At 42.2% G+C, this 15265-nt stretch overlaps 1 protein-coding gene across 1 annotated transcript in view; it reads left to right on the top strand.

Moving 5' to 3' along the window:
* The window catches only part of LOC142846722 (proline-rich protein 23A3-like), a 43482-nt gene extending 32969 nt beyond the window's left edge, over positions 1-10513 (top strand). The window contains exon 3 of the mRNA XM_075967553.1: positions 9680-10513. Coding sequence (XP_075823668.1) covers positions 9680-10513 — 834 coding nt within the window. The remainder of the gene's footprint in view (positions 1-9679) is intronic.
* Positions 10514-15265: the final 4752 nt, after the last annotated feature.

Raw genomic sequence — 15265 nt, 5'->3', positions numbered from 1 at the left:
AGTACCATAAGCCCCAAGAATTCAATGACTTTTCCAGCCCAAATGATGCTGTGGTCCTCCCCAAAAGAAGAATGGCCAGGCTCAACAAAACAACACGCCACACCAGGTACATATTTCTGCATTAGTTTTCTCTCTTTGTTACTGTGATAAAACACTGACCAAAAGAAGCTGGAAGAGAAAATGGTTTATTTTATCTTACACTTTACAGCCCATCAGGGGAAGCCAGGGGAGTAATTCAAGCAGGAACCTGGAGGCAGAATCTGAAGCAGAGACCATGGAGGAATTCTGTTTATAGACTTGTCTTCTATGGCTCATTTAGCTAGTTTTCTTATACAAACCAGGACCAATGCCCAGGAGTATCTCCAGCCACACAGGACTGAGCCCTCACACACTAATATTAATCAAGAAAATATCCCACAGACGTTGCCACAGAACAGTCTGATGGAGGCAATTCCTCAACTGTGGTTTGCTCTTCTCTGGTGACAACAGAGAAGGGGCAAGGGATATCTAGACATAGACCAGAAATATAACCAGTAAGTGACAGATTTAAACCCAATTTGCGTAGACAGAAGTTTCTGTCCTTCCTTGTCTGCAGCCATTCAGTACCAAAGAAACACAGAGGCTTATATTAATTATAAACTGTTTGGCCTATTAGCTCAGGTTTATTAACTTAAACAACTTCAGTTAACCCATAACTCTTAGCTATGTTTAGCAGCAGAGGTCCTCTGAAATGCTGGATCATCTGGGCCATCTGCTCTTATCACAGAATTTTTTTAGGGGCTCTTCCTTGATCAAGCCTTATTTTTCTTAACCCAGAATGAATCCACAGCATCTCATTTCCTGCGGAAACAAAAGCAAAACCTCCGAAGGCTTATTATTAATTATCTCTTACAACTTAAATTAACATGTAATTTTTGTCTATGTTTAGCCACGTGACTTGGTACTTTTCTCAGTGAGGCATTCTCATCTTGTTTCCTCTGTGTCTGGCTGGTGACTCAGGTTGCCTTTCCTCTTCCCAGAATTCTCCTAGTCTGGCCACGCTGCCTATACTTCCTGCCTGCCTACTGGTCAATCAGCATTTTATTAAACTAATACAAGCGACAGATCTTTACAGTATACAAAAGCACTATCCTACAGCATTTCCCCCCTTTTTTTCAAAACTAGAACTCTTAATCTAATCTCCTTTGTTTAGCTTTTTTCCTGACCATTATCAATAACAACTTGTAAACAAAACTCTAAAAAAAACAAACACTCATAATCCATTTTTATGGAATGTGAGTGTAGTTTTCTAGGCTACTTCCTGCTAACAGGGGGCACTGATAATCCTATGGGGATCAAAAGAAAATTCAGGATTATGCTCAATTTCTGACTGGAGTATTCTGTGAGGCTGGATCGTCTCAGTCAGCAGTCTTGAGGCTGTTCTGGATGCAGAACTCAGAGGAAACTCCAACAGAGGTCCTCTGAAATGTCGAATCACTTGGGCCATCCACTCCTATCAGAGATTTTTTTCAAGGGGTCTTCTTTGATCAAACTTTAGTTTCCATAACCCAGAATGAATCCACAGCCTCTCCTTTCCTGTGGAAACAAAAGCAAAACCTCTTTCCCAAAGTAACATATTTTTAAGATATTTTTAAAATATATAGGTTGATTTAATTCAGCAGCATTTATAATCAAATGTCTTTTAACAGCTGTTGTTCCTTCCTCGGCAGTCAAAAAATTCAAAGACAGTATCCAAATTCTCTGTGTATTTTCCATCTTTATATGGCTTTTTTTTTACTCTGTTTATTTTTATTTTTAATTTTTGTTTTTGTTTTTTTGAGACATAGTTTCTCTGCCTATCTTTGGCTGTCCTGTAACTGACTCTGTAGACCAGGCTGACCTCAAACTCACTGCCTCTGCCTCCTAAGTACTGGGATTAAAAGTGTGTACCACTACACCCAACTAATCTATTTCTTTTTCTTTAAAGGGATTTCTCTATCCTTTTTCTTTTCTCTCCCAAGCCTAGGTATATTTTTATTTTATGTATTTATTTATTTATTTATTTATTTATTAAAGATTTCTGCCTCCTCCCCTCCACCGCCTCCCATTTCCCTCCCCCTCCTCCGATCAAGTCCCCCTCCCTCATCAGCTCGAAGAGCACTCAGGGTTCCCTGACCTGTGGGAAGTCCAAGGACCACCCACTTCCATCCAGGTCTAGTAAGGTGAGCATCCAAACTACCTAGGCTCCCACAAAGCCAGTATGTGCAGTAGGATCAAAAACCCATTGCCATTGTTCTTGAGTTCTCAGTAGTCCTCATTGTCCACTATGTTCAGCAAGTCCGGTTTTATCCCAGGCTTTTTCAGACCCAGGCCAGCTGGCCTTGGTGGGTTCCCGATAGAACATCCCCATTGTCTCAGTGTGTGGGTGCTCCCCTCGCGGACCTGAGTTCCTTGCTCATGCTCTCTCTCCTTCTGCTCCTGATTTGGACCTTGAGATTTCAGTCTGGTGCTCCAATGTGGGTCTCTGTCTCTGTCTCTGTCTCCTTTCATTGCCTGATGAAGGTTAATATTCAGGAGGATGCCTGTTTGTCTTTGGGTTCACCTTCTTATTTAGCTTCTCTAGGATATACCACTCTTGGGAATATACCCAAGAGAGGCCCTATCATACAACAAAAGTATATACTCAACTATGTTCATAGCAGCATTGTTTGTAATAGCCAGAACCTGGAAACAACCTAGATGCCCTTCAACGGAAGAATGGATGAAGAAAGTATGGAATATATACATATTAGAGTATTACTCAGCAGTAAAAAACAAGGACTTCTCAAATTTTGCATACAAATGGATGGAAATAGAAAACACTATCCTGAGTGAGGTAAGCCAGATCCAAAAAGAGGAACATGGGATGTACTCACTCATATTTGGTTTCTAGCCATAAATAAAGGACATTGAGCCTAGGTATATTTTTAAATACTGCAAACCATTTAAAGGTTTTTTTTTCATCTGAATCTATCTTTACTGTATATTTCTATCTTTTTCAGACCACATGAGTCTTTAATCTGCTAAGCAATAAGGCTAAAATTAAAGCTATAGCTTTGGTGGGCTGGCTCCACCCCCATTGCTTAGTTTTTTGGGAGTCTAGCTTCATGGCGGAGGTACTGGCGGGAGCCACATTTATTGCCACACTCTGTGGAGTTACTAGGTCCATACCACCACCAAGAAGCATGTTGCTGGCAGCTCATAAACACCATTTCAGTGTTTGCTAGCAGGGCTTCTTGAAAGAGTTGCAAGGTTTTTGCTGCTAACGCTGAGTCAGTAAGCCTTTTTTTGTGTAGTTTTGTTTTGTTTTTATTTTTCAAGATAGGTTTCTCTGTAGCTTTGGAGCCTGTCCTGGAACTAACTCTTGTAGACCAGGCTGGCCTTGACTCACAGAGATCCACCTGCCTCTGCCTCCCGAGTGCTGGTATTAAAGTTATGCACCACCACCGCCTGGCTAGGAAGCCTTTCTTAAAGGAGCTGTGCCTCTGCTTGCTGCCAGCAAAGAGAGCCTACCAGAGTAGAGATGGTTACCAACAAGCTGTGCTTCACTCTCTTCTTGTCTACCTAGAATCCTTTTTTAAAAAGTTTTCTTAGGCTTTATGTGGAAATTCTCGCCAAATGTTTGGTACCACTTGTAGACAGAAGTTTCTGTGGTGGGAAGTGGTGACGCATGCCTTTAATCCCAGTACTTTGGAGGCAGAGACAGGCAGATCTCTGTGAGTTCAAGGCCAGCCTAGTCTATAAGAGCTAGTTCCAGGACAGGTTCCAAAGCTACAGAGAAACCCTGTCTCGAAAAACCAAAAAAAAAAAAAAAAAAAAAAAAAAAAGGTTTCTGTCCCAAAGAAACACACAGAGGCTTATATTAATTAAAAACTGTTTGGCCTATTAGCTCAGGCTTATTAACTTAAATAACCTCAATTAACCCATAACTCTTATCTACTTGTCTGTGTTTAGTCATGTGGCTTGGTACCTGTTTTCAGTAAGGCATTCTCATCTTGCTTTCTCTGCATCTGACTGTGATTCTCTCTACCTTTTCTCTTCCCAGAATTATCTTAGTCTGGTTGCCCTGCCTTTACTTCCTGCCTGGCCACTGGTCAATCAGCATTTTATTAAACTGGTAAGAGTGACAAATCTTACAGTGTACAAAAGCATTATCCCACAGCAAGTTTGCATCCAGGCTAATATGTAATTAATCAAGAAATCATGACACAAGCAGATAACAGACATTATGAAACAGTAGAGAATCAATAATTACAAATACAGTAACCATTAAGAAAACCTTTACTGAAACATTTTTAAAGATACATGGAAATCGGGAGGCAGAGGCAGGCGGATCTCTGTGAGTTTGAGACCAGCCTGGTCTACAGAGCTAGTTCCAGGATAGGCTCCAAAGCCACAGAGAAACCCTGTCTCAAAAAACCAAAAAAAAAAGATACATGGAAATAATTATTTAAAAATGCAATTCATCCAAAAGACTAGAAACAGAGAGACAAAATCTAAAACCTCCAATTAGCAAAAAGGAAAGAGCCAGCATGCCAGGCTGGCAGTGCCAGATCTACGGTTTTATACGACATTGTTGAAACTGTCCCAGTGTGTAGATTTAAACATCTCCAGATGATTCTTACATAGCAAATATAGTATCAATACCAAAACTTGAAAAAATTCTTAAAAAGTATTAGAGACCAAGCATGGTATCAAGTACTTAGGAGGCAGAGGCAGGTGGAGCTCTGTGTTTGAGGCCATCCTGGTCTACACAGGGAGCTCAAGGACACCCAGGGTTACATAATGAGGCACCATCTTGGAAAAAAAACCAATATTGCAGATCATTGTCACTCTGAAGTTAAATTGTAAATACAGCAGCAAACAGAATCCAATGGCACGTTTCAAAACTGTACAATTGGAGCCGTGGAGATGGTTCAGTGGTTAAGGAGCTGGCATCATATGTCTGTCGACTGAAAGTCCATTCATGGAACACAAATAAAGATAAAAAGAGAGGACCAACTCCACAATGTTGTGGTCTGACCACCACTAGGGTTCCATGTGTACCCATTCATACACATCATGATCTTACACACACAGACACACACACACGCTCCACGGAGAATCAGGGGAAGGAGGATAAAACTGAATATAAACATGAATGAATCAAGCTATATTCCTATGCAATGAAATGACCTCACCAAAGAGCAGTATGAATCAAAGTACATTCTGAACACAGCATCTTAACTGTGGTCCTTCAGTGAGCAGTAGGATAAACAAATGCAAATAAATCTTGAAACGTTTTACTAAGTTTGTCACGATGATAAAAATCTATCGAGTCCAAAACTTAATCTGTATGAGTTGTATGAATGGATCAATTGGTAAACAAGTTGAGAGAATCTGGAGTTCTCATTCTGGAAGAAGTGAGAGGGGAATAAGAAATGGGAAGATCTGCAAGGAAACTAAGACTCAGGAGAACTGGAGGAGCCTAAGTGTGTCCACTGGAAGAGCAGACCGGCAACCATGTGACCTTCTGAGAGACAGAGAGAAAAAAACCAATGCAGCAAAACGATGATGATGATGATGATGATGATGATGATGATGATGATGATGATGATGATGATGATGATGATGATAAAAAATACATGGCTCATTTCTGCAAAGTTTCTATAAATTTGAAAATATTTCACTAAAAAAAGCAGAAAAACATGTCTCTTGTACTGTTCATTTCTGAGCAATGGGTCTAGCATGCTTACCTGGCAAAGATGGGGAGCACTCTCACCAAAGACTAGAATAAAAATTAAAAAAAGACACTGTTTCCCCTTATTGTATTTGTTGCACTGAAGGTACCTGTAGACAGAATTAGACAAGGGCAAGCAAGTGCAGGTATAGAGCTTGACCAGGAGGGAAACTATCACCGTTGCAAAGCACACAATTGCACAACCCAGAAAACAACTAGACACCAAAGAGTCTTTGTAAGACAGTTGAGGACACAAGCAGAAACCATCAGGGTTTGATGGTAACAGCAAAACTCTGAAGCTTGACTTCACCCTAAGGACTTGGTAAATCTGCTATTTCTTTTCATCCTTAGGCTTTAAGGCCAAATCACTATTTGAATGCCAGTTTGGCATCCTTAAAATAGATTAGGATTGAGGATCTCGTGATCACCTAGGCCATTATCATAGCTAATCCTTAAACAGCATCAGCAATACAAGAGCACTCACCCTTGAGAGGTGTTGTTGGGAAAGAAAGATGGCCTACTGTAATATATCACAGTTACCAGGATTACTGCTAGGCCAGCAGAGAACTGAGCTACCCTCAGCATTCTGTTAGAGGAAAAGAAGTTTATAAATAAGTGATTTGTGAAGTTGCTTTTTCTTTTTATTTAATTTTTTGTTTTTTGTCTTTGCTTGTTTGTTTGGAGATAGGGTTTCCCTGCAGCTATGAAGCCAGTCCTAGAACTCACTCTGCAGACCAGGGTGGCCTCAAATTCACAGAGATCTGTCTTTCTCTGCCTCCGGAAAGCTGCAATTAAAAGCATGTGCCACCACTGTTCAGGTGAAGTTGCCTTTTCTTATACAAAACAATTGAAATCTAGATGTCAACACTGCATGCTGAAAAGGCCTCCGAAATGAAATGGGAGAGAGCCTGTACTTTGAGGGCATCAATACAAATTAACGGTGAGCTCCGACAGGCCAGAAAAATGCTCATGACACTTCACCATTCCAGAGAAGAAACCGCCATAAACACCCAGAAAAGTTGCTCACTGCCGCAGCTCTGAGGCAAGAGTTAGCGGGAGCTAACCAGGGCCTACCACCTTACAGTTTGGCTTGTTTTTGAAATGCTATTATTATTGCCCATGTGAATAAAAATAAATAGTAATTTTCAAGCCATTTAATTCTGAATGAAAGTGGGTGAATATATGGTCAAAGCTGCTGGATGTGGTGGCATGTGTGTATAATCCAAGCACTTGGGAGGTGGAGGAAACAACAGGAGTTGGGGACAGATTCTGCTACACAAGAGTTCGAGGACAGCCTGGCTACATGAGATTATCTCAAAACTAAAACTAAAATTAGGAATAAAGAAATGATCAATGTCAAGAACACCAGCGAAGTCCCAAGTCCTCACTGGCTTTAGTTACTTCACACCTAAGGCTCAGGAAACTCTTGAGTCCCGTTTATTCATGTCCTCCTTGTAGCCAGTTTCCTGGATCCAAATCCCCTGGGCTTCATTCCCTCACCTGGGCCCTTCTATGTATACCTAATTACCTGTCATTTTTGCCAATTTAGTCCACCCAGAACTTTAAGCATGATGTAGTAATTTGCTGAATCATACTGAGTAACACTAATGAACATGTCTAATCAATTCACCCTACAACCTTGGGCATTTCTTTTTGAACCTGGGCTCTCACTATATAGCCCTGGTTGGCCTTGAACTCAGAGATCCTCCTGCCTCTGCCTCCCAAGTGAGGGAATTAAGGGCCTTGGCACTATGACCAACGTCTTTAGGCACTTTAAAGAGGAGGACAAAAGCAGGTAGGATGAAGAACATCTGATTGAAAACCAAGCACAACCATGTAGATACTCCGCTACGAAAACACCTAGAAGCCTGCTTCCTAATGGCTCAAACATCCCTTTAGGGAGTAGTACTTCTTACTACTGTTCTCTAAGCATTTGCTTAGAGAAACAAGGCTGGCAAGAGCAAGTGAGAAAGGCCAGTTAAAAATCTTTCAGTAAATCCCAAATTCCTCATAAGCATTCGCCACACTCCAGAACCATTGCAAACCACCCTACAACCACTCTGTACAGCAGGATGGTGCTGTCCATGTTAACATGAGAGGAAATAGAGTCCCAGAAGTGGTGAAATGCCCAGTATCACCCAGTTAGGAACTGGTAGAGGAGGGGAAACCAAGATCCATGCTAACTCATTTCTGTCCCAGTCAGAAGATCACATCCCAGATTTTTCACCAAGTTAAGGTCGTGAGACCAAGCAAACAACAGACATAGGTGCCACCATCTCAGCCCTGAGACTAGGCCCGTATGCTGCCTGACTCTGTGCTAATCCATCTCCCCTTACACCATGACACTTACTGGCCTGTCTTCAGTAGCACCCTATTCAGGAACACTCTGCCGCTTGGAATTTTTGACCCGTCAAGGGTCACAGACAGACCTCTCCAGGACCCAAACCCAAGCCTCACTCCATCCCTGCCCTTGGCCTGGCGCTCAGCCTAGGCCACCTATGAGCCAGACTGTAGCTTCCAGAAACATTCCAACTCACCCCAGGGAAGGCATGTCTGGATCTGTGGGTTCCTACCAGAGCCTTTCAAATCCTCCAGGAGCCAGACCTGGCCTCCCAGCGTTGTCTTGTCCCAGGCCGCTATTCCTTGGGAAAATTTTCAGCCTCACGGGCAGATACACCGGAAATCCAGCAGGAAGCGAATATCCAGACTGAAGGCCAGCATGCCCTGACTGGCTCAGCACCCAGGCCAGACTTTTAAAATCCCCTCATAGCACTAATATCAAAGAGACGCGCGAGAGGATTCCAGTAGCATCACGGACATCCACAGGTTTAAATGTTCCTCAGAAAGGGCCTGACTTAGGTGGAAAATGGAAATCATTCCATCTCTGAGGAGGAAGCAGGAGGAACTTCAATTCAAGTCACTGAACTTAAGTTTAAGTCCAACCAAAAGAGGGGGGGGGATTCAAACAGGATAAATTTTATATAGCCCTTAATAAATGAACAGGAATGTTCTATTAGAATAATTCTGAGGACTCACATAGCTAAAAGATAGGCATAAGTAGAACTATTTTTCTTGTCGTCAATTGGCATTTAAATACATACACTACGCATTCTTAAAATCAGTGATGTCTATTTTACCGGTATCATTCCGCCACCTCGACAAGCCAAACATGCCTTGACTTAAAGCGGCAGCTTAGATCAGAGCACTGGAGCAGTATCAACTTCCGCAAGGCTTGAAATGCCAGACCTCGTGCAGCTCGATCCTAGAAAAGTTTTTAACACAATTGGCATTGCTTTACAACAGTTTATATACTGGACAAAAAACCAGATATACATTATTCGTCAGACTTGGGATTTAAATCCAATTAAGTAAGCTTGTATTTTAACTGACAGCATAATGCTTACAAGACTGGCTCGCGTAATAAAGAAAGCAACTTTAATCACAAAACATGTTAATTTATGTTCTCTTTCACCATCCGTGGAGGATGATTGATGGTCATTTAAAAACTGGACAGAAGCTGAACGATGCACACAAAACTCCCGACACTATAGGTCAAGAGTAGAATAGGGTACTTCTATTTTGAAGGCTAAAATCCAGGCTTACACTGGGCGTCCTTACATAACATTCCACTCGCGAGACTTGAACAGTGATGGCCTACTGCTATAATCTGGCTATAGCATACAAGGCCCACAATCCAAAGCGTGGGCGAGAGCCTACAAACCAAATGGCTGCTTATGGAATGCTAAGAACGGAATACCACACACTGACCTACAAACTACAGCCATAGCCATTGGTCAGATCGACAGTGCTGGGCGGAGCCAGGAAGGGGCGGAGCCTATCATGACATTTCCCTATTCGACCTGTTTTCCCGCGCATCCCTTGAACTAGAATTGACGCCTGGGGTATATCCGGTGGGACGTGAGGAAAGCGCACGCTCCACAGCAAGAACAGCAGCCGCCCAGTTGCACGTCTTTGCACTGCAATCCACGCCTCCGCAAGCCCAACATCGTCACCAACATGCTGGGAGTACGACCCCGCAGCCCCAGCGCTGACCCCGAACCCTGCTGGACACCACAGCCACAAGGACCCAGCCCTGCTAAGCGCCGCCGCCTCCAGGAGCCCCAGGAGCCACTCAGCCTGGAAGAGCCCACAGGGTCCGCCAGCAATGCATCGACCTCCATGGTGATCCTGCAGCTTCAGCTGGATGACGTCGAACTGCTGCTGGAGCTAGATCCCAACTCGGTCCTGGAAGTGTCTCTACCTGAACACACCATCATCCTGGTGCCCGAGGGCCTCCAGGCTTCAGACCATCTTGGACAGCCTGGGTTCTTCTCCGCCAGCCCGCAGGGGGGCGCTGGTCTGGAAATGCCAGTGGACGACCTGCTAGTCCTCCAGCCGGAATCCTCCTGTGAGTACATTCTAGAAAGTTCCTGCCAAGAGGAATCCTATGATGAGAATGAGGACTCTGGCTCCCTGTCACCCTGGATGGATCCTCCAGCTGGTCAGGCAAGTGAGCACTTTTCCTCCACCAACAGGATGGCCAGTCCTTGGCCTCAGGGCCACATCCCAGAACCATATGCTTCAGGGCATTTCCCTAGTGCAGAGCCATATTCTCCAAGGTCTGTCTGGGACCAGGACAGCTACCTGCTGGGACCCTTCCCCAGCTCACCCCTGCAGCCTCTGCCTCCATCTCCTCCTCCAAGTCCACAAGAACAGCGCCCTCCATCCTCTCCGAGGTCCCCATGCAAGGCCAGGAAGAGACTGTTCTGTGAATGAACTGCCCTGCCCCAATCCTGATGCCCCTTAAATGAGAGACTGGCTTCCCAGCAGCATCGTGAGAGCACAGCCTACAAGGTTAGAAGGGCACTCTTGTTTCTGAATTGGGCAGAATGCAGAATATTGGATTGATGGTTGGCTAGAAAGTCTGGAAGGAAGATCATCGCCTCCAGATTACGTGCTGGTTGACACTCGCCTGCATTTGTTCTTTGAATTGACTGCTTGCTTAGACCTTTTCTATACAGAAGTCACCCTCGGGCAGCTCCAGCAGTGCAGTCCTGGTTTTGCCCCCAACTTGCAGCACTTTCCCTCATGCTTCACCCTATCATTCGCCTTTCTCCAACTTAATTTCTTGAATTAATTAGTCATTGATAGTGAAAATCGTTTATGACTTTACCGCTACCCCTCCTACTCTGCCAGCTTTTTTGCCATGAGCCCTTTCCTTACCGAGGTTCTTCCTCATTTGGGAAAATCTAGCAAATGGTTTCATCTCACAGATGCTGTTCTGTATGAAACAAACTTAGCAAGGGAAGTAATGATTGTGCTCTTTTTTTGTTTTTGATTTTTTTTTTGTTTTTTCTTTGTTTTTGTTTTTCGGGACAGGGTTTCTCTGTAGCTTTGGAGCCTGTCCTAGAACTATCACTTGTAGACCAGTCTGGCCTCAAACTCACAGAGATCCACCTGCCTCTGCCTCCTCAGTGCTAGGATTAAAGGCGTGTGCCACCACCACGCAGCTCATGTTATTTTTTTTAATAAGTAGTTAATTTGGTGGGGATGTTGTTTGCACTGTGGGTTTATTTTGGATTTTTGCTTTTTGATTTGGCTTTAGTTTTTCAATAAGAAATAAGTACTTGGATATCATTTCCTGTATTTTTAATATAGTTCTCCTGTTCTGGAGGTCATAATTCTAATGTTACAATAATTAATTATAAGACTATATTCTTAGAACAAGTAGAAGATCCCAAATTTATGTTATTCCTTGTTACTAGTATGTAGATATGTCTTATGTTGATTTGATTTCTAACAAATTTATTTTTATATAGTAATTTTATATACCTTCTTTTGGATGTTTGATAAAAACAATATCTCTACTGAGAAAATGGGGGCCTTTGACAGATCTAATACATCTTATTTATCCTTAATAATTCCTATGAAATCATTAAGTTCACTTGAAGTGTATTTGTTAAGGACATTCCTATCCTATAGAATGCAATTACTTAAATTTTATAATAGAATATTAGCTTTTCTATAAATAGTTGTTAGATAGTCTTTTTCCCGCTGGAGATGTTACTTTATAATGTTTCTGATCATAAAAAATTTAGATTCTTTTGTTTTGGTTTTGGTTAAGTACTAAGACTTTGTCAAAATGTTGGATTTAATAATTTAATAAAATTGTATTTTAAAAACTTGTGTATTAGAGTACCTTCATGTATGAGCTATGTTGAGCCCCGAATCTTTGGTAAACACACAAAACACGGTTAGAGGACAAATGAGGCCAGGGTTGGGACTAAGGATATTGTAAAACTTAGGTCCTCTTTCTGATACTTGAGCAGAGATGGTTAGAAGCAGAAATGATTGACGAGTTGCCTTACGGTGTCACATGGTAACATTTAAGAAGTTTTTGTTTTGAGCATGGTGTTCCATGGTGTCTTTGCCATCAGTCCATGCTGACAGAACACACGACAACTAAGGAAGGCCCTCTGCACCCCTTCTAGTCCATAGGAGTTCCTTCTGATTGTCATTATACTCTGGAATTTTTTTTTTTTTTTTTTTTTTTTGCTTTGGGAGGTTAGAGAGTGTTTGAATGGCTGACTGGTAGGGTTGATTTTTTTGGAGAAATGATCTCCCTATATAGTCTTAACTGTCCTAAAACTCACCTTGTAGGGAGATCAGTCCAGGCTCAAACCCACAGGAATCTACCTTTCTTTTCTTTCTCCTTTCTTTCTTTCTTTTTTTCTTTCTTTCTTTCTTTTTTTGACAGACTTTCTGGCTGCCCTGGAACTCAATCTGAAGACCAGGCTGGCCTCAAACTCAGAGATCCAACTGCCTCCCGAGTGCTGAGATTAAAGGTTTGAGATTAAATGTTATGCCCAATTTTCTTTTAATTTTGAGACAGGGTTTCATTGATTAGCGCTGGCTATCCTGGAACTCGTTTTGTAGAACAGCCTGGCCCACCTCTGCCTCCCACGTATTGGGATTAAAGGAATGTGCCACCACTGCCTGGTTTGCTATTTTTCTTGAAACCACTCTTAACTAATATTAAAATGTCCATAGAGAAAATGACATATATACACATATACATATATATATTAATTTTGTATGTATGTGTATACAAGGCAATATATTGTGTAGAGTTATTGTGTATGTGTGTGGGTATATACATACATATATATATAATATATACACGTGTGTGTGTCTGTGTGCATAACATGAATGCTTGTATAGGCTAAAAGAAGGCATATCAGAGTTACAAACACTTTGAGCTGCCCTCTGGGTACTGGGAACAAAACTAGGGTCCTCTATAAGAGCAACCAGTGTCCTTAAACACTGAGCCATTTTAACACTGATCCATATTTTATAATGAAATAAATCAATACTGACAAAGCAGATATCAAGATAAAGCTACTTTGGGAACATCAATAATTAGATATTGGATATTTGAGTTTGTTGCCAGTTTCTTTATTATTTTTCTATTCTTGCACCTCACTCCTTCTTTATATCCTCCTTAATTCTTTTTATTTTTTTATATAAAAAACCACATTTATGTCTTTGCTTTGCTTGTGTGTGTACACTAGTGTCCTGCCACCATGTGGATGTCAGAGACTAACAGGACTCTGTTCTCTTCATCTATCCTGTGGGTTCCAACACTTGAACTCAGGATGTCAGGTCTGGCCACGATCACCTTTACCAACTGATCCATCCCACTGGCCCCTCGTTTGTCTTCTTTCTAAGCTACAATGTTCAGTTTTATATACCTAGGGTTTCCTTGTGTAGCCCAGGCTTGTCTCAGACTTGAAATTCTTCTGCTGGAGCTTCACAAGTGCTAAGATGATTGGCGTGAGCCAGCACCTCTGAGAAACCTACAGAACAGCCTCAGGAATTCTTTCTTCCATGGCTTATGTGGTAAATCTTAGCTTATGTCTGGAAATGTTTCAATGACACCTACTAACTTGTGCTATTTTCGCTGGGTTTGGGATTCTAAAATCAAATCTATTTTCTCTTATTGCATCAAGTTACTGTTCTTTCCTGCTGTTCTTTGATGTATGTAAGAAGTCTCCTGGGTAAAGAGGGGAAGGACATAATGGGAGGTAATGGAAGATGGGAACATAAGGGATGGGGATGGTCCATTTATGGGAATGACAGAGAGGTAGAACAATGAAAGACATATCCTGATAGAAAAGGCCATTATAGGGTTGGGGAGAAACCTGTGCTAAAAAATACCCTCCAGGAACCCACAAAGATGTCTTCACTTAATACTCCTAGCAACAGTGGAGATGGTGCCTGAACTGGCCTTCTTCTGTAATCAGATTGATATCTACCCTAATCGCCATCATAGAGCTTTCATCCAGTAACTGATGGAAGCATATGCAAAGATCTACAGCACAGCTTGGGCCGAACAGAAAGAAGAGGATGATGATATAGGCAAGCAGAGTCAAGATCACGATTGGCAAACCCACAGAGACAGATGATCCGAGCCTTTGGGAGCTCATGGACTCTAGAATGACAACTAGGGTGCCTGCACGGGACTCACCTAGGTTCTCTGCATGTGGGTCACAGTTGTTTTTTGTTTGGTTTGTTTTTGGTTTTTCAAGACAGGGTCTTTCTGTGGCTTTGGAGCCTGTCCTGGAACTAGCTCTTGTAGACCATGATGGTCTCAAACTCACAGAGATCCGCCTGCCTCTGCCTCCCAAGTTCTGGGATTAAAGGCGTGCGCCACCACCACCAGTCTGTGGGTTTCATTTGTATATATTGGTCTGTTTGTGGGGTTCCTAGTAGTGGAACCAGGATCTGTCCCTGGTACATCAGCTGACTTTTTAGAACCCATTCTCTATGATGGGTGCCTTTCTCAGCCTTGAAGCAGTGGGGAAGAGTTCGTTCCTGCCTCAACCTGATAAGGGAGACCTTGATGATTCCCTCACTGGAGGAATTATTCTTTCTGAGAAATGGGTGGGGTAGGCACAGGGAGAAGAGAAAGGAAGGTAAACTGTGGGTGGTATGTAAAATGAATAAAAAGTTTAAAATTATACAAGTAAAATGTGAATTTTATCAACTTGAAAAAAGTCTCTGTACTGCTGTATAATTAATCTGCTCACTTTAATTTCACATGGATGTGGTTAGTTATAGAAATCTCTCATTTCGGGGCTGAGAGATGGCTCAGAGGTTAAGAGCACTGACTATTCTTTCAGATATCTTGAGTTCAATTACCGGCAACCACATGGTGGTTCACAACCATTTGTAATAAGATCTGTGTCCTCTTCTGGCCTGCAGGGATACATGCAGGTAGATGCTGTATGTATACTTAATAAATAAATCAAAGAAAAAGAAATCTGTCATTTGGGACTCAGTGAACTACACCTTTGGGTTACTTCCTGCTTCAAGTCTCAATATATGAAATGTCTCACTGGGCTGGGGATGTAGCTCAAGAGTATGAATCCCGAGTCTCTATACAAAAGAGAGGAATAGAAATCGCTCTCTTAGGCCACTGGACCTCTCCCCAATCTCTCCAATTGGGAAATGGTGTCCTGCTCCATG

The sequence above is a fragment of the Microtus pennsylvanicus genome, chromosome 3 (assembly GCF_037038515.1).
Source record: "Microtus pennsylvanicus isolate mMicPen1 chromosome 3, mMicPen1.hap1, whole genome shotgun sequence".
Lineage (NCBI taxonomy): Eukaryota > Metazoa > Chordata > Mammalia > Rodentia > Cricetidae > Microtus > Microtus pennsylvanicus.
Note: the sequence above shows the minus strand (reverse complement) of the source record. Positions and strands in the feature narration are given on the sequence as shown.